Source organism: Nerophis lumbriciformis, linkage group LG06, assembly GCF_033978685.3.
Source record: "Nerophis lumbriciformis linkage group LG06, RoL_Nlum_v2.1, whole genome shotgun sequence".
Lineage (NCBI taxonomy): Eukaryota > Metazoa > Chordata > Actinopteri > Syngnathiformes > Syngnathidae > Nerophis > Nerophis lumbriciformis.
Window position 1 is genome coordinate 25,878,658 of NC_084553.2, and position 23,788 is coordinate 25,902,445.

At 39.7% G+C, this 23,788-nt stretch overlaps 1 protein-coding gene across 5 annotated transcripts in view; it reads right to left on the reverse strand.

Moving 5' to 3' along the window:
• scube2 (signal peptide, CUB domain, EGF-like 2) overlaps positions 1-23,788 on the reverse strand; it is a 58,209-nt gene that overhangs the window by 16,503 nt on the left and 17,918 nt on the right. For all 5 annotated transcript variants that reach the window (XM_061963974.1, XM_061963973.1, XM_061963975.1 and 2 more), the window contains 2 exons: positions 4,605-4,775; positions 2,638-2,805 (listed from right to left, as the gene is read on the reverse strand). In XM_061963974.1, the coding sequence (XP_061819958.1) occupies positions 2,638-2,805; positions 4,605-4,775 (339 nt within the window). The remainder of the gene's footprint in view (positions 1-2,637; positions 2,806-4,604; positions 4,776-23,788) is intronic.

Below are 23,788 nucleotides of genomic sequence, written 5' to 3' on the forward strand. Positions count from 1 at the left end.
GGCTAACCAAGCCTTGACGTCGCATAGACAGTTGAGAAGGGGTGTCAGGGGGCCGTGGCCTTTTGAAATAGGCATATAAATTTGGCAGTTGTCTGCATAAAAGTGATAAGACACTCCATGCCTCTTAAAAATCTCTCCAAGAGGGAGGAGATATAGAGCGAACAGGATGGGGCCCAGAATAGATCCCTGAGAACACCATCGTAAAGCGGAGCAGAAGAAGAGGTGGTGTCCCCCAGCCTGACAGAGAAGGACCTTTCTGACAGGTAGGATCTGAACCACTCTAATGCAGTCCCCCTGACACCCACACAGTCTCTCAGGCGATATAAAAGAATTGTGTGGTCGACTGTGTCAAAGGCAGCTGTGAGATCTAAAAGCACTAAAATGGCAGAGCTGCCAGAATCAGATATTAAAAGCAAATCATTAAAAACCTTTAAAAGTGCAGATTCAGTACTGTGCAAAGCTTTGTATCCAGACTGAAATGGATCTAAAGTGCTATTTTCATCTAAAAAAGGCTGTAGTTGCGCCAAAACACATTTCTCCAAAATTTTTGACACAAAACGTAATTTAAAAATGGGCCGATAATTTGACAAACTTGTCGGATCAAGACCTGTTTTTTTTATCAAAGGCTCAACAACAGCTCCTTTACAAAAAGAGGGCACACTGCCAGAAATCAAGCTGCTGTTGATGATGTCCCTAACAGACAAGTCAATAGAGTCCCAGACTTCTTTAAAAAAGCGAGGGGGGACCGGGTCTGTGGGACAGGACGAGGGTTTTAGTTTGTCAACTATTCCTGTAAGCTCAGGCATGGACACAGGCTCAAATTGACAAAATACAGCTGAGCACCGAGTGGCCACATTGAAACTAAATGGAGAAGGAGAAAGATTTGCCCGAATAGTAGCAACCTTGTCGTTAAAAAAGGAGAGAAATTTTTCACAAGTTTCCCTTGTCATCTCCAGTGAAGTGGCTGGATTCGGATTAAGAACAGAACTAATAGATTTAAAAAGAACACGTGGCTTGTTGATACTATTTGAAATTAAGTCTGACAAATATTTAGTTTTTTCAGCTTTAACCACACTTTGATAGTTCTGACAGCTTTCTTTTAAAATTTGATAAGAGACCTCCAAGTGATCCCTTTTCCACTTAAGCTCCGCCCTTCGCCACTCACGCCGAGCTGTGCGTGTGGTTTCATTGAGCCAAGGCTCCAGTTTTGACTTTGGACGTATAGCTCTGAGGGGCGCTATACTGTCCAGAATCTCAGAACATGTGGAAATAAAAGAGCACATTAATTGTTCAGTGTCTGCAGAGTGTGATATATTCTGCATAGACACAGTGAACAAAGGAGAAAAGGCGGCTGCACTGTCAGTACTAATAACACGCCCATGACGCACGGCAGGCGGTTTTACATCAGGGTCCAAACTTAAATTGAACATAACAGGACTATGATCGGAAAACACAGCATCACCAACAACAACATTGTCAACATTAAAACCATAAGACAGTACAAGGTCTAGAGTGTGTCCGTGTACATGCGTTGGGCCAGTAACATGCTGAGCCAAATTAAAACCTTCGATCAAGTCCAAAAACTCTCCGGCCATGGGTTTAGAAGGACAACAAACGTGTACATTAAAATCCCCGACGATTAAAATTTTGTCGTAGCGCACCAGACTAAAAGCAATGAAGTCCGAAAAGTCCTTGATAAAATCTTTGTTGTGAAAATGTGAGGCCTTTAATCCCAGGAATGCCATTCCTACCGTCAGGCATGGTGGTGGTAGAATTATGCTCTGGGCCTGTTTTGCTGCCAATGGAACTGGTGTTTTACAGAGAGTAAATGGGACAATGAAAAAGGAGGATTACCTCCAAATTCTTCAGGACAACCTAAAATCATCAGCCCGGAGGTTGGGTCTTGGGCACAGTTGGGTGTTCAAACAGGGAAATTACCCCAAACACATGTCAAACGTGGTAAAGGAATAGCTAAATCAGGCTAAAATTAATGTTTTATAATGGCCTTCCCAAAGTCCTGACTTAACCCCATTGAGAACATGTGGACAATGCTGAAGAAACAAGTCCATGTCAGAAAACCAAGAAATGTAGCTGAACTGCACCAATTTTGTCAAGAGGAGTGGTCAAAAATTCAACCAGAAGCTTGCCAGATGCTTGTGGATGGCTACCAAAAGCGCCTTATTGCAGTAAAACTTGCCAAGGGACATGTAACCAAATATTAACATTGCTGTAGGTATACTTTTGACCCAGCAGATTTGGTCACATTTTCAATAGACCCATAATAAATTCATAAAATAACCAAACTTCATGAATGTTTTTTTGTGACCAACAAGTATGTGCTCCAATCACTCTATCACAAAAAAATAAGAGTTGTAGAAATGATTGGAAACTCAAGACAGCCATGACATTATGTTCTTTACAAATGTATGTAAACTTTTGACCACGACTATATGTATAAGCATTTGAAAACACAAAATAGTTACAGGTATTCAAATACTACAGGGGTGTCCAAAATGTCATATTTAAAAATCAAAGTGTATTTTTTTAGATTTTGTAAAAAGTGAACAAACTAAAAATAACAACATACTTGTCTTTGTTAACAGTGAGAGCAATACCAACATAAAAACGCTTGCACACCTTTGGTCTCACACTCTTGAAAGGTGACAGCAGCGCTGCGCCTGGTGACCAGGTTACCTCCACAAGGGAAGCAGGTGGTGCGTCCTACTTCTGGCTGGTATGAGCCCAGTGGACATGGCATGCAGGGGGTGAAGCCGTCATGAGAGTACTGACCTGGGGTGCACTGACCTGAACACACACACACACACACACACACACCATGACTTAACATTGTTTGTTAGGAGTGAGATGTCGCAACAGGGACGTTTTCATTCTCCTATCCCATCACACCTTGTATCTGCTAGGGGACTAATACAAAGAGTGTACAGATAAATCTACTTGTTTAGTCTGTTTGGGGGGAGATGTGGATTTAAGCTCTGGCATCACACCACACGCTGAGTGTGATAACGACAGGAATGGAGACCAAAACATGGTGGCTTTGATTCACTTCTGAAAGTTCACATCTAAGCTTTTTTGGTTTTACACAAAGCAGAGCTATCGAAGCACTATCGCATCTTGTGTGGTTCCTTATCATGAAAAAGTCAATTACAAGCAGCTTATTGTGTTGCCTAACTTTTTTTTTTAAACATAAACTTAAATTCACTGACATTATCTGACGATGATCTTAAAAACACCTCTATGTGAACATTCTTATGTTTGGTGCCAGCACTCAAAGTAAACATATGTGACATTTAAATGTATATACAGTAGTAAAATTTCTCACACAGTTCGATGAGCTCTACAAAACCCCCACTGTAACCTTAGGGTGTTTAGCTGAATCACCACAAAACTTAGTACACACCCTTGGAGGACTGGCAAGCACATGTGTGTACAATTTGAGCGAGATTGGTTGGAAAAACATGGCCACTATCAAGCAAAAGCATCGAGCAGAGGCAAGGGCAGGACTGTTGATTTCAAGGTTCCACAAGTCATGACCATTTCTCTAAGAATTATATTTAAACAACGGTAGCATATCTTCAAAATAATTTTAAGTAAAACCCATAGGGGGCGCCACAAGTAATTTACATGTAGCCTGACTGGGATCAAACCCGTTTTCATTGAGGGCCAAATCACAGTTTTGGCTAACCCTCAGAGGGCAGCTTGCCACGGCAAATATATAGATATCATATGGATATAGATGTATAATCGCCTCATGATATCATTACACAATTGCCTATGCATTTATAGTATTATTTTACTAACAAAATTGATGGATAATTTAGCAGATATTTCGGGATTGTTGATAACAAAAACATTTCTGGAATATCTTATTACATGATCAGATCGCATTCAAGTTTAGAATATAGACATTTGCATGCAGTACAGTGTTTCTGTCAAAATGTAAAGAACAAATACATTTAGCAAAAAAAAAAAAAAGAAGTGCTTTTTTGAAGCATATTTTTTTCAAGGCTTTCGCAGACCGCATAAAATGATGTGGTGGGCTTCCATCAACTAAACATATTTTTCTGTCTTGTGCGCATTTCCGCAGTAGATTGCTCTTGTGCATTCAAAAAATGAAATCTAGACTTTTTATATTATATATTGTGTATATGTTGAACCAACAAATTATTGCGCACAGTAGAAAAAAGTCATATCATATCATATTGTTAATTATTCATTTGTTATTATTTCAATGTAGCGCCAATCCAAAACAAATTTATATTTATTTTTATTATCACTTACTTTTCACATTTGTGTAACCTACGAGTTGTTTATTTGCAGCAAACTTCCAATAAAAAAAGAAGTTCATCACTTGCCCTAACTGTTTTTTTCCTTCACTTAATAATAATTATAATAATAATAATATAATAATAATTATACTTTTATCTGACTGTTATACAGCTCACAGAGCATGGACTCTTCTGAAACTTTCCTTGATTGTGCGTTTGCTCTTCTTTAGAAAATGTCACGTGAATTTAATGTCAACGTAACAGCGTTGCAGTGCAGAACGTCCTCTTGTTTGGAGCTACTGTACATTTTTATATTACCTCCGCACTCTGAGAGGTTCCGAGCTCCAGCCACTTTGGCGACCTCCCTTCCTTCAGGTCCAGGGCAGACTTCACAGGTCATCTGTCCCTCTTCATCCTGATAGGTACCAGCTGGACACAGCACACACCTCCCCTGGTCGCCATCGTAGTAGGTGCCAACACTGCAGCTCACTATTGGACAGGTGGGGGAGTGACATTGGTATTTATCATATCAGTGAAAAACCTGCAGTTGGACTCAATAAATAAAAGTTGCATTGTTTTGCCATGCTTGTGTTTATTCCGCATGTCTCTGGAAGGTGAGTGTTTTGTCTTGCGTGGACAGAAAAATGCACTCTGCCGAGGTAAAAATAGCCCTGTAATGTGGCATGTTGGTGATTATGTACCCAGGCTGGTGTATGAGTTGTCTCCTCAGCAAACAAAAACAAAGCATTAGGAGACCCAAAGCTTAATGTTGTCTACACTTGTAATTAACGTCCATTTAAACGACAGATCAGTGAATGGCGTGTCATTAGGGCGCCCCGCCGCAAAAGCCATGAGAGGGGAAGCCAGACAACAAATAAACCCGGATGCCCCGCGGCTACACAAATCAAACAGGCCTGACAACACTGCAGATTTACACCATAAACACAGCACTTCAAGTGTGTAACAAGAACATAAAATTCAAGCAAGCCAGACTTCATCAGCGGCAGTTGTCTCTTCTTTGCAATCAAACAGGACTCTCAACTAAGATAGCTTTGGATCATGCTGTAATTTGCAGCACATTTTACATGACAAAGAATGATAATTGTAGATTATTTAAAAGGAGAACTAGAAAAGCATTCTGAGAGTGCAGACCTTTGCCAGGCCCGAACTGCCAATAGTAAAAACAAGTTCTTAATCCAGACAGTTATCCAGATCAGCCCCAAAATGTAATCACCTGATCCTTATTCCATTTCTGACATTTCCTAAAAGTTTTATCAAAATGTACCCATGGCATTTTGAGCAATCAATAGTGGAATGAAAGAAACAAAGTGAAGCCTCTTGTCAATCATCCACTACCTTTGTCTCTGATGGGAGTTCAGAAGTTAAAGCTAGTAATATAAACTTAAGGTAATGTAGTAAAAACGTTCCTGATCAGCCTCAAAATGTAATGACTTGTTCCTCATCCCATTTTGGACATTTCCTATGAAAGCTAGATAAAAACCTGCCTATAACTTTTTGAGCTATTTATAGCGGAATGACTCTTGTCCATCGTCCACTCTCTTTCTCTGTGGGGGGGAGCGGGGGCCACTAGCATGGACGCACGCACACGCACGCACACACACGCACACACACACACACACACACACACACACACAAATGTAGAGACTCGTAAGGTAACCTAGCAGAAATGATCTGTATCAGACCCAAACTATCCATCCATCCATCTTCTTCCGCTTATCCGAGGTCAGGTCGCGGGGGCAGCAGCCTAAGCAGGGAAGCCCAGACTTCCCTCTCCCCAGCCACTTCGTCCAGCTCTTCCTGTGGGACCCCGAGGCGTTCCCAGGCCAGCCGGGAGACATAGTCTTCCCAACGTGTCCTGGGTCTTCCCCGCGGCCTCCTACCGGTCGGACGTGCCCTAAACACCTCCCTAGGGAGGCATTCGGGTGGCATCCTGACCAGATGCCCGAACCACCTCATCTGGCTCCTCTCGATGTGGAGGAGCAGCGGCTTTACTTTGAGCTCCCCCCGGATGACAGAGCTTCTCACCCTATCTCTAAGGGAGAGCCCCGCCACCCGGCGGAGGAAACTCATTTCGGCCGCTTGTACCCGTGATCTTGTCCTTTCGGTCATAACCCAAAGCTCATGACCATAGGTGAGGATGGGAACGTAGATCGACCGGTAAATTGAGAGCTTTGCCTTCCGGCTCAGCTCCTTCTTCACCACAACAGATCGATACCCAAACTAGAATCAGTTTTTACTTATCCAATTTTAGACATTTCTTGAAAGTTTTAATGAAAATCCATCCATAACCTTTTAAGTTATTTTGCTAACAGACAAACCAATGGCAACAATTACACAACTTCCTGGCACAGGTAAATATTTAATCAGTGTCATGATCCAACTTTTATGTTGCATGTGGGAAGAAGAAACCATTACTTTGTGTGGTAGAGCCTTTAAACCAGGGGTGCTCATTACGTCGATCGCGAGCTACCGGTCGATCTCGGAGGGTGTGTCAGTCGATCACCAGCCAGGCATTAAAAAAATAGTCCTAAAAATGAGCGATCATAAATCTTCACTATGACGTCACTTTCGTCACTTGATTGACATTCACGGCACCCGAGGGTCTTCTGAGATGACGCTGGCTGCTGCCAGCTCATTAAAATTACCGACTGGAAGGCGAGAAACACTTTATTTCAACAGACTATGGCGCCGTACCTGTTGTCAAAACTCCAAAGACCGACTGCACAGTTGCACTAACAAAACAAGAGTCTCAGAAAGCTGGCGTGCACAAGCTAGCAAGCTACGGAGTTTGCCGACAATGTATTTCTTGTAAAGTGTATACAAAGGAGTACGGAAGCTGGACAAATAAGATGCCAAAAACCAACCACTTTCATGTGGTATTGGACAGAAAGGAGGACTTTTTTCTCCTCCATTCGAAAATGCGGACGTTTTTAGCACCACTGTCTGATTCCAATCAATGCAAGTCATCAGAATCAGGTAATACACCAACTTATATTCTTGTCTTCATGAAAGAAATGAATCTATATGTGTTAAACATGCTTGTATTATCTTTAAACACCTTAACTTGTTAACAATATTAACTATATGTGTTAAACATGCTTGCATTATCTTTAAACACCTTTAACTTATTAACAAAAACATATATTTCATAAATAAGTAAATATAAATTATATATATGAATGAGGTAGATCCCCACGACTTGATCAATTGAAAAGTAGCTCGCCTGCAGAAAAGGTGTGAGCACCCCTGCTTTAAACCTTTTTTAAAAAAAACTGCTGCTTATCTTAACCCAACAAATGTCCCACCGATAGCACTGCATAGATAACTACTACTCAGCAGCAGCATCAATGAATACATAATGTCTTTGTACATCAGGAGTTGCCAACTTGACAATTGACATCGACTAGTCGATCTTTGAGACTTTACTGAGAGATCCCGAAAATATTAGGATGGTTCTCCGATTTCTCGGAAGGCATTTTTCATTTCGTTGCATTTCGCCGGCTTTAATTTTCGACTTCAGTCGGTGAAAGCCTCAGTGAAAGTCTCAGTGTAGAACAATACCAAAATAAAGCATGAGCGTTGAGCTATTAAAAATACAAAGGCCGACAAGGGACCTGCGAGGAAGGCAGGGCAACACTCGCATTTAAAGCTCTGCCTCTGATTGGTGATCCTGATCACCAATCATAGGTAGGTGAAAATAATCAGTTCCATCCATTGGCAAGCAGAAGCCCCCCTAAAATAATCTTAAGCCCCCCTAAATAATTTGGTGTAGTAACCAAAGGTAAACAATGAAGGGAGCGCAGAAACAGATAGGAACATCAAACATAGAAAAACCACAACAAAGGCAAACGGGAAACGACCTGGTGAGGACGGTCATGATAGAAGTAAAAATAATGTTAAATGAAATGGAAAACAGGCTGAACAAAATGTGTGCTCGGCTGAACGATATATAGTAGGTAGTAGAGATGCGCGGTTTGCGGGCACAACCGCGGAGTCCGCGGATTATACGCGGATCGGGCGGATGAAATTAAAAAAAATTAGATTTTATCCGCGGGTCGGGTCGGGTCGGGTGGTTGAAATAAAAAAAAAAAGATTTTAAATAGATTCAGGCGGGTGGCAGTTAAACCAATTCGGAAATATATATACATAGTTAAATGTTGTTGCCCACATACGAAAAACGAGCAGGCACCTGCAGCATATGCCACAACAGAAGAAAAAAAAGAAAAAGAGATGGACACTTTTACGGAGCGGAGAAGGGACGCCTCGCCGGGGTCCGGACCGAGGCCCCTTCCCCCGAGAGGGCCCCACCGGGAGCCGTAGTTGAGGCGATCCGCGAGAAGGGCCCGACGCACGTCCAGGGTCAACACCGCGCCCACCGCACCGACACCCCGCCTCGTCCGCCTTCGCCGCGGCCGGCGTCACGCGCAGCAGGTAAGCAGCTTACCTGCCCGCCACCCCCGTGGCCGGGGGCTCGTAACAGGGGTCACTCCGCGCGCTCCGCCCGCGCAGCTTACCTGCCCGCCACCCCTGTTGCCGGGGGCGCGTAACAGGGGTCACTCCGCGCGCAGTGCGCTCACGAAAGGGGTGGTACTCACCCTGGTTGATACAGACAGCAGCTAGGACGGTGGCCATGGAAGTTGGAACCCGCTAAGGAGTGTGTAACAACCCACCTGCCGAATCAACTAGCCCTGAAAATGGATGGCGCTGGAGCGTCGGGCCCATATACCCGGCCGTCGCCGGCAGCGAGACACGCTTGGAGGTGCGCTCACCGCGGCTCCCATATGATTGCGCACTGGTGTGCGTCTGGGTCGTGACAGCGTGGCACGCGAATGTCTGTGCTGCATTGGATCAGTCTCCTTTCTTTAACAGGCAAAAGCTTTATAACCTCACTAATGCCTTGCATCGTCTATATTAGATATATAACAACGGGCGGGTGCGGGCGGATGCAGTTCTGATCAAATGTTAGATCGGGTGGATTGCGGATGGTTGACGACTTTCTGATGCGGTTGCGGATGAAATAATTGCCTATCCGCGCATCTCTAGTAGGTAGGCTCGAAAGACAGCAAGAGGACATGAAATGCTTATCAAAAACACATTAAGGAAGTGAGAAATACTATACAATCATTATCAACAATACATTATTATTTATGCTTATCATGCATGGATTAATAATGAAGTGTACTATTCAGATAACATTTTTAGACTAGTTTATTTATTCAATGTCAATGTGCTTACTTTTTATTTTCTTATTGAGATTTAGTCATATTTTCCAACACCTTCCTTTGTTTCACACAGGAAGTGAGCCTTATATAAACATGCACAAGTTATGGTGTGAACGATAAATGAACTATCAGTGAAAAAAACATCTTACTACTAATTTTCTCACATCTTGAATTGTTCAAACATAACATATGTTATGTTCTTTAATGTACCGTATTTTCCGCACTATAAGGCGCACCTAAAAACCACAATTTTTCTCAAAAGCTGACAGTGCGCCTAATAACCCGGTGCGCTTTATTACGATTCATTTTCATAAAGTTTCGGTCTCGCAACTTCGGTAAACAGCCGCCATCTTTTTTCCCGGTAGAACAGGAAGCGCTTCTTCTTCTACGCAAGCAACCGCCAAGGAAAGCACCCGCCCCCATAGAACAGGAAGCGCTTCACCCGCCCCCATAGAACAGGAAGCGCTTCACCCGCCCCCGGAAGAAGAAGAAAAAACGCGCGGATATCACCGTACGTTTCATTTCCTGTTTACATCTGTAAAGACCACAAAATGGCTCCTACTAAACGATCCGGTTCATAAAAAGACGCAATCTCTCCATCCGCACACGGATTACTACCGTATTTCACAGCAACTGAACCGCACTGTGGAACGGGAGCACGTACGGTGAATATTCGCTCCACAGGGAATGAGAAGTCATCCTTCACTGTGGTTCTAGCTTGCCATGCTAACTTCCACTCATGGTGATATTCAAAAGGAAGACCTTGCCAAAAGAGACCTTTCCAGCCGGCGTCATCATAAAAGCTAACTCGAAGGGATGGATGGATGAAGAAAAGATGAGCGAGTGGTTAAGGGAAGTTTACGCGAAGAGGCCGGGTGGCTTTTTTCACACAGCTCCGAAGGCGAACACACCTTCACTAAGACGGGCAGACAGCCTCGGACGACATACGCCAACATTTGCCAGTGGATCGTAAATGCTTGGGCAGATATTTCGGTCACAACTGTGGTCCGAGCTTTCCGGAAGGCAGGATTCACAGAACAACAGCGACACTGACTCCCGATGACTTCTACGAGACGGAACCGGCCATTTTGGATCCCACGCTTGCGCAACTTTTCAATTCGGACACCGAAGACGAAGAATTCGAAGGATTTACGAATGAAGAATAACTTCAGAAGGTGAGCGCTATGTTTATTTTGTGTGTTGTGACATTAACGTTCGAGCAACATTATGTTACTATTGCTCTACACCATTTTGAATTTTACTATGTTTGTGATTGCACATTTGCGTACATTTTGGGACAGAGTTGTTAGAACGCTGGTTTTCAATATATTATTAAAGTTTGACTGAACTATCTGACTGTTTTTTTGACATTCACTTTAGCGCAGCGTTTTTTTGACATTCACTTTAGCGCAGCGTAGGCGCGGCTTTTAGTCCGGGGCGGCTTATTGGTGGACAAAATTATGAAATATGTAATTCATAGAAGGTGCGGCTAATAATCCGGTGCGCCTTATAGTGCGGAAAATACGGTAACTTGTTAATAAACATGTCTGAAACAAATAAAGCATAACAACTACATAACATAAACAATTATGGTGTCCAACTAAAGCCAACTCAGGTGTGTTTTCTGCAAAAACATTTTTTATTTTTGGCCAAAAGGAAATATAAAATGTTTTAAAATAATGTAAACAAACTACAAATTTAAATTGGTAATCTTTTCCAATTAATTTATGCTATTTATAACCTACTCTATTTATATCCTATTGTATTTACATTATTTTGTACATACTATCATTCTTGTGGAACTTTTTGGGCTAAATCTGGGATCTCGAGTACTAAATGTCAGGCCATCTCATGTGTGTGTTTGCTGGTATGACAGCAAAGTTCCTAAAATTAATCATAAATGAAACAAACGTTGAATCGCAAATTTTTTGTAAAATTATCAAGAGGTGTATTCATGTTTTTCCTTCACTAAAAATATGCATTACTTAACCAGTTTGTCACAAGTGCATTTTGTTTGACAGAAAAACAACAATAACTGCAAATAAAAATGCAACTATGTGGAACAGGTTTGCATTATGTTCAGGCCGTTACTCACATTGAAGATATAAGTTCCACCTAAACCACCAGTAATCGACAAGAGCAAACATTGACTAAGCTCTGCATACTTCCTGCATGATCCTACACATGAACACACCGAGTAAAGGTATGCATGTTCTCCCTCACATTAGGCAACAAGTGACGCAAGAAACCGTTACATATATCAGCGCACAACTGTCAGGGCCATATCAAAGTGTACAAAAGTCCGATGGCAAGCCGTTTAAACCCGGTGCAAAACTACCACCCAACGCATTCGTGTAGAAAGCGGTGAGACAAAAGAACGGCAAGCTTCTCCCCACAGCTGCCTATGACACCTCCTACTACTTGATGGAGCACGGCTGCTGTGCGTCGCCAAATTACTTTTAATGCCGCCTTTAAAAAAAAAAAAAAAGCAAACAGAAGTAATTCAAAGAGAGTGTTTCTCTCTTATCTCTTAAAGGCTTAATTAAAGGGACATTGCTTTGGTTCCTCCCATTCAGAGATGTGCCTGTAATTAATTTAGGACTGACTGTCTTGATAGTCTTAAGAACTTGACTTGAGAGAATAAATCAATGAGCCGTTAAGCTCCACTGTGCTTCAGACGCAGCCTGGAAGCGGAAGCTCACAAAGGAATTAATTCATTATGTGCGGCTCAGCAAATTGTTCAATTTTGCCGTTAAAGAAAAAAATATATATATATAATTCTCTGAAGAGCGGTTCAATTTTTGGGAGTACCATTGTTTACTCTGAAAGAGCATGAGGAGCCATCATCGCATTGTTCTGGAACAGCTTTTATTTGACAGAGGGAAGCAGTGAGAGAAGAGACAGAGTGAGAGGGAAAGAATGAAAAAACCTTGAAGCTTTTCAAATGCAAAGACCGCTTCTATAGAGTCCTCCAATTGATGGCCCCAAAGAGGTTTAAAAGACCTTTCACCTCTATTCAAGCCCTCAGTCTTTGCCTACTTGATGACATAGGAAAACACTCGGGTATCACAGTGGTAAGGAGCTGAACCCAATAAAAGGGGTCAGCTTTCTGAATCCCCCCATTCTGCTCGACCCAATCGCTGCTCGCGCCCATCAAGCCCTGGCCCAAACAGCTGATGCTAATTGATTCCCATGGTGTGGCTGAAGTCAATTCTCTTTAGCAGTTTAGTGGCTGGGGGTCATGCAAAGTGGCCCCAGCTGGGGGGCACTTTGGATGCAGAAAGAGGGGTGTGGGGGGCGACACAAAACACTCAAAGTGCCAGCTTGAATCAACAGTACTTCCTAAACGTCTTAAAACAAACATGGAAGAACTGCACCTCTTTTTTTTTTAACACGCCAGTCATTCTAATGAAAAGTGATCATGACAAAAGCAGATTAAAAAGAGAGAGAACGGCGACTTGTGAATACAAATGAAGGCGAGTACGCCGCAGAGCCAGCGGAAAGGAAGTGAAAAGCACGTTTCTCCGAATGCACTGGAGGCTGCGTTGTGGAGCTCCTCTCGGCCCCAAACGGGCTTTTCAATGGAGTGGGCAAACTGAAAAGGATCAAACTGCAGAGCTAAGCCAGAGCGGGAAGGCGGGGGTGGAGGAGGGAAAAATATAGCTTCTTTAAAAGAGCTGGAGGTTAAGAATGCCTTTCAGTCAGCCCACCACCACTCACACCATACACCTCCTCTTTTCTCCCAGATGACATGTCTACACCCTGCCATGGCCAACACACTCTTCATGCAGTGTTAAGGCTATTACTGAAAGCTTAAGAAAACATCATTTAAAGGGTTGCAGCACTTCAATAAATATGTCAAGATATCAAATAAATACAGCTTCTTGACCTAGAGTACCTAATCATTTCAAGTTAGTGTTGGAAACAAGTTAGAAGCAGCATGCCTCTACTGTACAGTACAGTGATTAACCTCACTTTTCAGATGATTTAGTTTTCATCAAAAATTTTCACCAAAAGTTTGCCCTTGTTTTTGTTAAACGTCTCGCAACAGACAAGTGTGATTAGTGATTGTCTGTGTCTTTGTGCTTTTTTTAATTGAGTACGACTTCAAAATAAGCAAGCCTGGGGCCACAGAAAGTTGCATGGGACAGCACTTTGATAAAGAAAGTGAATTTGGGAAGAATTTGTATCAAAGTGCAAAGGTGGCTTTCCCCTCACCTCCTCCTTTTGCGCGTATTGCCATCTTCAACAACAGGAGTCTTCAATAAAGGATTTACATCCATCATTTAAATATACAGTAGCTCAACTTAAGAGTGCCCCCACTTAAGAGTGTTTTGAGATAAGAGATGTCTCTCACCTTCTTGTTATCCTTTAAGTTGGAAACAAAAACTTGAGTTACAAGCAACCCCGCCATCAGGTGGTCTAGAAAATGCCACAGTGAACCGGCAAGATCCACCCAAAACATCTGGTCTTACTCACTAGCATTAGCTAATACAGGGCTGCTCGAGGTTAAACTGGGGCCCGAAGCAGAATTTTATTTTGAGACCCTCATTACAAATATTTTTCACACTTCTGTATTTATGTGAAATGGTTATTATAATGTTTTAATCAAACCTAAATTTAATTTGATGCCTGTTTTGTACTAAAATGAATGAATCCAAATGACATTGTTCAATCATGTATTTTTGGTGCAAAATAACAATGTAAAACATCATTAAAACATAAATGTATAAACTGTGATCGGGATTCAAAACCCTGTATCTCAAGGACTAATGCTGTGCGAGGGCCAAGTTGGAAACGTCCTCCTAATGGCCATGGAATCCGAAAAGGAGACCAATTCCAACATTATGAACCAGACAACCAACATCTAGAATAAAGATCCAAGTGGTAAAAGGACAAACCCTCGGCCTCGATTGCAACGGCATTAAAATTAATTCAAAGAAAGACCTCACGATAGTGACCTTCAACATAGAAGGCTTCTGAATGGAGAAAGCAAGCATCCTAGCTCAGCTAGAAGTGGACATAATTTGCCTGCAAGAAACCCACCAAGACTCTTGCCCACCTGCAACCCCTGGAATGCACCACGCAGTGGACATTCCTAGCCGGACACATGGAAGCTCTATCTTCGTGAGAGACAAGGCACTTGTTGTCAAAATGGAAGTCTTGCCCCTTGGAAACATGGAGCTTCTGAAGATAGAGACATCCCATCTTGATATAATCTCTGTTTACAAAACTCCAAATAAACAGTTCAAATGGCCACACAATTCTGATGTATCACCAAAAACCATACTAGTCCTGGGAGATTTTAACAGCCACAGTTCACTCTGGGGGTACAAACAAGAAGATTGAAGTGGAGAGGAAGTCATTCTCTGGGCCTCAGCGAATTACCTAACATTCTTCTATGACTCCAAGAGCAAACCAACCTTCTTGAGTGGAAGGTGGAGAAGAGGCTACAATCCAGACTGGTGTTTATATTATCAGCAAAATCAAACCTTTTCAAAAGGACAGTACTAGATCACATCCCAAAATCCCAACACAGACCTATCCTAGTAGAATCTCAACTAGCGCTGAAACCAATGACTACTAAACACCTACCAAGATTTAATTTACGGAAAGCAAATTGGCAAAAATGTACCAATGAAATAGAGAACACAATAACCAGCAAACCAACTGGAGTTAACAACTAAATTACTATAGAAGGCTGCTAGAAGACACATTCCAAAATGATGCCGTAAAAAATATACAGTATACCCGGATTAACTCATGAAACAAGTGCAATGTAAGAAGAATACAGCAGATTATACAATGAAGATCCCTTCAATCAGGACACAATTGACCTTGGCAACTCGCTTCTCAGCCTCCTCAACAAAGAAAAACGTGCAAGATGGCAAGAATGCATCAAGAACACAAATATGACAAAGCTGCATGGAAAACCATATCAAAATTTAATTCAATAAATCAGCCCCCACAACGCATCTCAGCAGTCACACCCAAACAAATAGCCCATCGACTGATTCTCAATGGCAAACCTCCTACAAACCTCACCAGAAAGACAACATATATGAGGAAAAAATTTCACCAAAGACTATAACAAGACTGCAGAACTCGACTGGAACCTTTCACACTTACTAAAATAAAAAAAGAAATTAAACAATTAAAATCAAACAAAGCAGCAGGAATAGATGGAATTCCAAATAAATTCCTAAAGTATCTTGGACCGAAAGCTCTCAGAGGGTTGCAAGCTTTTTACCACAACCTCAAACACCCCCAAAGACTGGCAAAGAACAAGGGCAATTACTCATCTAAAACCCAATAAAGACCCGACAAACCCCAAGAGTTACCGCATAATCTTCCTCCTCTGTACCACATACATAGACAGGGCCCTCAGCTATAACGAACATATCAAAACCTTAAAAAAAAGAAAGTCAGTACAAGAAACACTATTCTAAAAAACCTGGCAAACTCGAAATGTGGGAGCAAACCCACAAACAATCAGGACTACCGCCCTTGCGCTAAGTTATTCTACAGCAGAGTACTGCGCACCTGTGTGGTGCCGATCCTCCCATGCATACAAAGTAGACTCAGAGCTGAACGAAACATGCAGGATCATCACAGGATTCCTGCGCCCAACACCAATCAACAGCCTACACAGACTTGCGGGAATAACACCCCCAGCAATATGCAGGGAGGCTTTAGCAAAAGCAGAAAAAAGGATACAATTAACTGACCCATTATACAAACATTTCCATTTACAAGCCACAGACCAAATAGAAATATGCTTTGTTGTATGAACCTTGTCTTTGTGTACGCACATATTATCCACCCATTGTGTGTCTGCAGAACATGGACCAGTCGGCAGAGCAGTGCTGTTGTTAGCTACTGTGCTAATTAATAGTCTGTGTGCTTGTTAATTGTTTTTAGTCCTTTTACAGCAATGGACAAGCATTGTGAGGTTTGAAACACTCGAGAAGTATCCACAGCAATGTCGACACTGTCTCCCTTTTCCCCTTCTCCCTTTTTTTGGCTGAACACAAAGAAGATTACGCAACAAGGTAATGTGAATTTTATTTTTTATTCCTAATTATTGTAGCGACCTGGCAGTTAAAGTTAAGGAGTTTTGTGATTTCAAATTCTGAGTGCACCACAGGGCTAGTGACAGAGTGTGTGCACGCATCAGCGAGTTGTTGATTTGGCTTTGTTATTAAATAGAAAGTTGATCCATCATTTCCTTGTTGTGTTTGTTTAATATACAGTATTGTATAACGCCTTATATTGTGTTCAAAGTGTCCAAACCTTTACTAAAATTTTGACTTTCTTTATACCTATCTTTTTAATTGTGATGAGACCAGACTTTTGGAAAGAAATATACCAGAGAGGACCTTTATTACAGTGAAGGAGAATGCAGTACCAGAACACAAGTCAATAGAGGATTGCCTCAAACTGCTAGATTGTGCTAACGCAAAGCTAGCGGTGGCTAGACTTTTCAACAAATGCCACAAATATTCAAGGACACAAAGTAAAATTATTTACCTTTTTTGTTTTTTATAGTAGCGACATGTTTGGTAACATTTTAAAGTGCACCAAAGGGACTTTTGTTTGTTTGTGTCTGTGTCTGTGTGTGTGTGTGTGTGTGTGTGTGTGTGTGTGTGTGTGTGTGTGTGTGTGTGTGTGTGTGTGTGTGTGTGTGTGTGTGTGTGTGTGTGTGTGTGTGTACGCATTGACAGTTAAGGCGGCTGTTGTTATTGTTGTGTTTGGATTAAAAATAGATTGTTGAGCCATTAACCGCTTGGTATGGTATTTTGATGCATATACAGTATACATACACTTTCTAGTGTCTTCAAAGTGTGCATTTTTAATATGAAATAGGGATTTTTGCCAGAACCAATTATTCATGTTTAAATTTTTTCTTATGGGGAAATCTGTTTCACAATTCGAAAGTTTCGGTTGGCGAACCATGTTCAAGAACTAATCACAGTTCATAAATCGAGGTTCAACTGTATTTCAAAAAACTACTACAGTTGTTAGAAGTACATTACATTGCATAATTCTTATTTAAAAGTTAGTTTTTATTACCAAAAAGCATGTTACATGTTAAAATTATGCCGTTTTGGAGAGGGACAAAGCATCAATAATTTCAATGGGTGACGTTGATTTGAGTGTTTTCAGTTAAGCGCTCTGTCACAAAAACCAATTAAGGCCGTAACTGGTCTGTATTTGCTGTATTTCATGATTTGAATGTAAAATTATAGCTTATCTAAAAAAAATGTGTTTTGTGTTAATAATTTAGGGTGTCTGGGACAGATTTCTTGTATTCACATTATTTCTTATGGGAAAAATTGCTTTGGTTTCTAAGGATTTGGTCTTTGTCTGACCTTTTGGAATGTATTACTACCGTAACAAAAACCGAGGTACCACTGCATATAACAACACCAAAAATGACAGCCTTGTAAAAATATATCACCAGCTCTCCCTGTAAACTGAAAGAAACCTCTTGTAGAAAGGATTTATTGTGGGGAAGTATCAAGGTGTTGAGAAGTGGAAGAGGAAGAACATAGACAGAAAAGTGATGTCAGTTTACAGCTGTGCTTTTTAACTGACAGCGATCAGCCTGCAAATGTAGTTCAAACCTTAGATGCAATAAAACATTTTTGCAGCAGATTGATAAAATCACAAAAGTGTTGTTGTTATAAATTACATAGAGTAATTTAGGTAGTTTGATAAGTTCTTATTTGTGACAATGAATTTATTCATGATTATGTTTTAGAGGTAAAGTACAAAGCTATAGCACAGCCGTACATTGAAAATATATACAAAATAATAATATTAAAGGGAGAATCAAATCAAATCAAATCAACTTTATTTATAAGGCTGGGTCCCCACACCCACAACCAATTTAGTCTAATAACCTGTCTCTATAATATCAGTAGGAATGCTGCAATATGACCAGCAATAATATTTGTATAATAATGTGTCTAAACAGGAACCACTTTTCTTACCACAAAGCATAATGGTCACTAATTGAGCATCATTTTAATGACAGTATTTCACCCAATAAATTATTTACTCAACTGCACAGTTGAGTTGGCCCTTATTTAAGTGAAGGTGGTAGCAAATGCATGGATGGATGAATGTTTATATGTAATTTTATATTTGCAGACAGTTCAGTTCAGTTCAGTTTCAGATTATTTCGAACATGCATACGATACAATGTAATACATAAGATATTTCCAGTTGTTTCATTACTGCATGTCCGAAAAGGAGTAGGAAGAAACTGAGCTTATTTAATCCTACCCCTTTTCATACCATAGCAATTGTATCCCATTTCCTTGTTCTCTGTAACAAACAGTGAATAAATAAATAATACACCATAGTAAGTAAACAAATATTAAATACATAAATAATCTTAATCTAAAAAAAACCACCAAAAAAAACACAAAACAAAACAACAACAAAAATAAATGTAAAAAATGGTTGAAGATGTTCATCATAATAATTGTTTTGTGTACTTTGTGAACACTTGTTTGAACAGTCTCTTAAACTGGATCATATTGGTGCTTTGTTTGATTCATTTGGTTAATCCATTCCATAATTTAATTCCAAATACCAATATACTAAAGGTTTTAAGTGTTGTACGAGCATATAAATGTTTTAAATTAGATTTTCCTCTAAGGTTATATTTCTCCTCCTTTGTTGAGAAGAATTGTTGTATATTCTTGGGTAGCAGGTTATAGTTTGCTTTGTACATAATTTTAGCTGTTTGCTAATGCACCAAATCGTTGAATTTCAATAATTGTGATTTAATAAATAAAGGGTTTGTATGTTCTCTATATCCAACATTATGTATTATTCTAATTGATCTTTTTTGTAACACCGTTAGTGAATGAAGCGCACATTTGTAGTTATTTCCTCATATTTCTACACAATAACTCAGATATGGTAACACTAGTGAGCAGTAGAGAATATGGAGTCATTTTTGGTCTAGAACATATTTTTTTATGTTGTATATTCTTTACATGAGATTTCCAGTTCATTTATCATCTATTATTACACCCAAAAATGTGTTTTTTTTACCCTTTCAATATCTACTCTGTCTATTTGTATTTGTGTTTGACTTTCCCTTTTACTGTTACCGAATAGCATTATTTTAGTCTTACTGAGATTAAAAGATAATCTGTTTTTGTCAAACCATCTTTTTAATTTGTTAATTTATTCTGTTATTATTTGTATTAGCTTTTGTGTGTTCTCTCCTGAACAAAACGCAGCTGTATCATCTGCAAATAATACTAACTTTAAGTCCTTTGTAACTTTACAAATGTTGTTTATATAAAGATTGAACAATTTTGGTTCAAATATTGATCTCTGAGTTACACCACTAAATATTTTCAGCTCTGTAGACAGGTGTTTGCCTATCTTCGTTGGTTAAGTAGCTTCTAACCCAGTTCAAGCACAACCCTATGATTCCATACCTTTCTAATTTGTTTATTAAGATATTATGATTAATTGTGTCAAATGCTTTTGTTAAATCCATAAACAATGCAGCAGCACATTTTTTACTATCTATTGCATTTGTGATCTCTTCCGTTATTTCGATTAAAGTCATAGATGTTGAGATGTTGGCTCTATATCCGAATTGATTGTCTGTGAGTGTTTCGTTTTTTTTATGAATTCCTATAATCTGTTGTTAAACCGTTTTTCAATAATTTTAGAAAATTGTGAAAGTAGAAAAACAGGTCTGTAGTTTGTAAACTGGTGTTTGTCACCAGTCTTACACATCGGTACGACTTTTGCTATTTTAATTTTATCTGAGAATTTGCCTGTTTCAAATGATAGGTTGCGGATATATGTTAAAAGTTCTGAAATCCCTTCAATAACATTTTTAATCGTTTCCATATCAATTTCGTTGCAGTCAGTTGAGGTCTTGGATTTACCTTTTTTCACAATTTTGATTATTTCCTCTTTTGTCACTCCTTCTAGGAATATAGAGTTGGGGTTTCTATCTATGGTGTCATTCAAGTCCTCTACTGACTAGGGATCAGGAATCTTTTCCTCCAGATTTGGTCCAATATTCACAAAGTACTTATTGAAGCTTCCAACTACTTTGTTCATATTGTCATTGTCATTAGCTACAAAGTATTTAGGATAATAATTTTTAGCACCATTTTTAATAACGCTATTTAGGATGCCCTAAATGTTGCTCTCATATTGTTTTTGTTCTGGTCCAATAATTGACTAATATTCTTTTCTGCATGTTCGTAGTATGCCAGTTAGCTTGTTCTTATACGTTTTGTACTTGTTTTCTGCTTCTGTAAATCTTTGTGTTATAAATATTCTATATACCGGTAATGTATTCTTCTTTTTGCAAGCATTTGCAGTCCTATTGTCATCCATGGTTGATTATTTTTATTTTGCTTCTTACTAAGTTGTTTCAATGGACAGTGTTTGTCATAAAGCATCTTGAAGGTATTAAAAAAATACCATATGCCTCATCTACATCATTTTCACTGTAGACATTGTCCCAACTTTGATTTCTCAGATGATTTTTGAAAGCTGTCATACTTTGTTCTGTACATATTCTTCGAAAAGTATTTTTGTCATCAATGTTCCTCTCCTTGTAGTTTCCTGCGTAGATTATGAAAACTGGCAGATGATCACTGATGTCGGATATTAGCAGGCCACCTGTAGTGTTGTTATCAAAATCATTAGTAAAAATATTATCAATAAGTGTGGCGCTGTGTCCTGAGATTCTGCTTGGCCTTGTGATTTTAGGATATAAACTCACATTGTGTCAAAGTCATCTATGGGCTTTTGTTTGTTAGGGTTCAAGAGGTTAATGTTGAAGTTTCCACATAAGAAGGTTATTTTTTGACTGATTTCAGTAAAAGTTGCCTTAATCCAGTTCTCAAATGTATCAATGTTTGACTTCGGTGATAGGCTCCACCACCCCCGCGACCCCGAACGGGACAAGCGGTAGAAAACGGATGGATGGATGGTTCTATAAATACAACTGATCTGTACGTTTTTGCTTTTTTCATGACATATTTCAATGGATATACATTCTAAGATACTATCAATAGCTAGTGACATATTTTTTACCACTTTGTAGTTTAGGTTCTTCATCACATACACAGCTAATCCCCCTCTGTTCTTCTTGATTCCCGGGCGCGGCCACCGCTGCTGCCCACTGCTCCCCTCACCTCCCAGGGGGTGGAACAAGGGAGTGGGTCAAATGGAGAGGACAAATTTCACCACACCTAGTGTGTGTGTGACAATCATTGGTACTTTAACTAACTTTTTTGATTATGTTGATATAATTTAGTTCATATCCTTCTAGGTAAAAATACATTCCTTTTTTAGCATCCATCCATGTTTCTGAGATAGCGATAACTTTGAAGGGTTTGTTGAATTGTTCCAAAAAATGCTTGTACAGCAGATACCTTTATCAGAGGAAATTGTTATTTTCATGTGGAATGGAATGTCATTGCCATCATATCAGCATTGTATTCAAGTTCACACCAAATTATTAAACCTCCATTGTATTAATAAACCAAATGTACAGGGTAGTAACCATCCATCCATCCATTTTTTACCGCGTGTCCATTTCGGGGTCGCAGGGCTGTTGGAGTCTTGTACAAGTCGCCACTTCATCACAGGACCAACACAGATAGACAGACAACATTCACAATCACATTCACACTCTTGGGCTTATTTAGTGTTGCCAATCAGTCTATACTCAGGTGCATGTCTTTGAACCATTTGTAATATTTAGTTGTGTTGAGCTGTTGGATTGTTCTTGTTTTGTTGGTTTATTCCATACTACAGCAAGGTTAAATAAATGAGCAAAAAAAATTACAGTTGGGGGTTGAATCATTTTGAATGCAATTCTATGTGTCAACACTTTTCAAGTTTGCACATGCTGCATGGCTGTGAGTTCATGCTTAAGTGTGTTTATTTTGCTTTTCTTCTTCTTCTCTGCACGTAAAACAGTGCACTACAGTCCTTAATCAGGTCGGGTATGTGCAGGTGTATTATCTGTTTTTGCTGGTACCTTAGAGATGCTTGAATCAAAGCAGCAACAGATATATTTTTTCTTCATTATTTCAGTTGCTCTGAGGATTTTCTTATGTGTAGGTAATTTCAGGTTGTGGTACTAACAGGTCAAGTGTAATATGTTATTGATCATGATGAAAGTGTGTATTTGTGATAGCAAATACACACTTTGTCTTGTCAAACATATTGAGTATTCCAACCAATCAGACTGCGGGGAATTCTAAAAATCAGTAGGATTGTCCTTTATTTCAGTTATTAGGTGTTCATGGGGCACTTGTAATGCGGAAATATGATATCCGGAGAGATTGGAAGGAGCACAACTCCTCATTTCCATAACTGAAGAACTAGGAGAAATCTCTTTGATACATCAAAGCTTGTGGGAGACCACATTTTACCTAAACGTGAAGAAGATCAACAATTTATAGGTTAAATTAGTAATTGAATGCAAAATTAATTTTCTTGAAATAGTTAGGGCTGACTTGTCCAGGGTGTAACCCGCCTTCCGCCCGAATGCAGCTGGGATAGGCTCCAGCAGCCCTGCTACCCCGAGATGGACAAGCAGTAGAAAATGGATGGATGGATGGAAATAGTTAAAGCATTACGTCCGTAAATACAAAGCATTCGACAATTTACCTTGCTGTTTACAAGAAAGTAAAATTTACAGTTCTTCTCAAATAGTGGGTCAGGCCCCGGGGAACATTTATTAGTATCATGCAGTATAATGCTTCAAACCCCACTTTGAAAAGCTGTTGACTACAAAATGTGCTCATTGTAGCCATTAATCTTGACTTCCTCATTTTGATTTAAAAAAAACCCAGCACAACTTGTTTTTTTTGTACGTTGTGCTTTGAGTTAATGTTGATGATAAATTTTAATTTATTATTACTTATTGAGTTTATTTAGTTTTATTTTTCAGTATCAAATGGTTTAAGTCGGTCAAAACAATTTAAATAAGGATTTTTTTTATTTCAGGCAAATTGATGCACTTATTTTCTGTGACAGACTAAACAAATTTAATAAAGCTATTGTTGTTGTAAGTTGATCTATATTTCTTTCTTTTCCCCTTTTTGTTTTCTTGAATATTTAATGAAGATTCAGTATTATGCGGAGGTGTACTTATATCTTAGAAAAATTATACCTATTATAGTCACGGGGTGTAACAGAATATAATTGAGAATCACTGATCTAGTAGTGGGCAGCATGGTGGCCTCA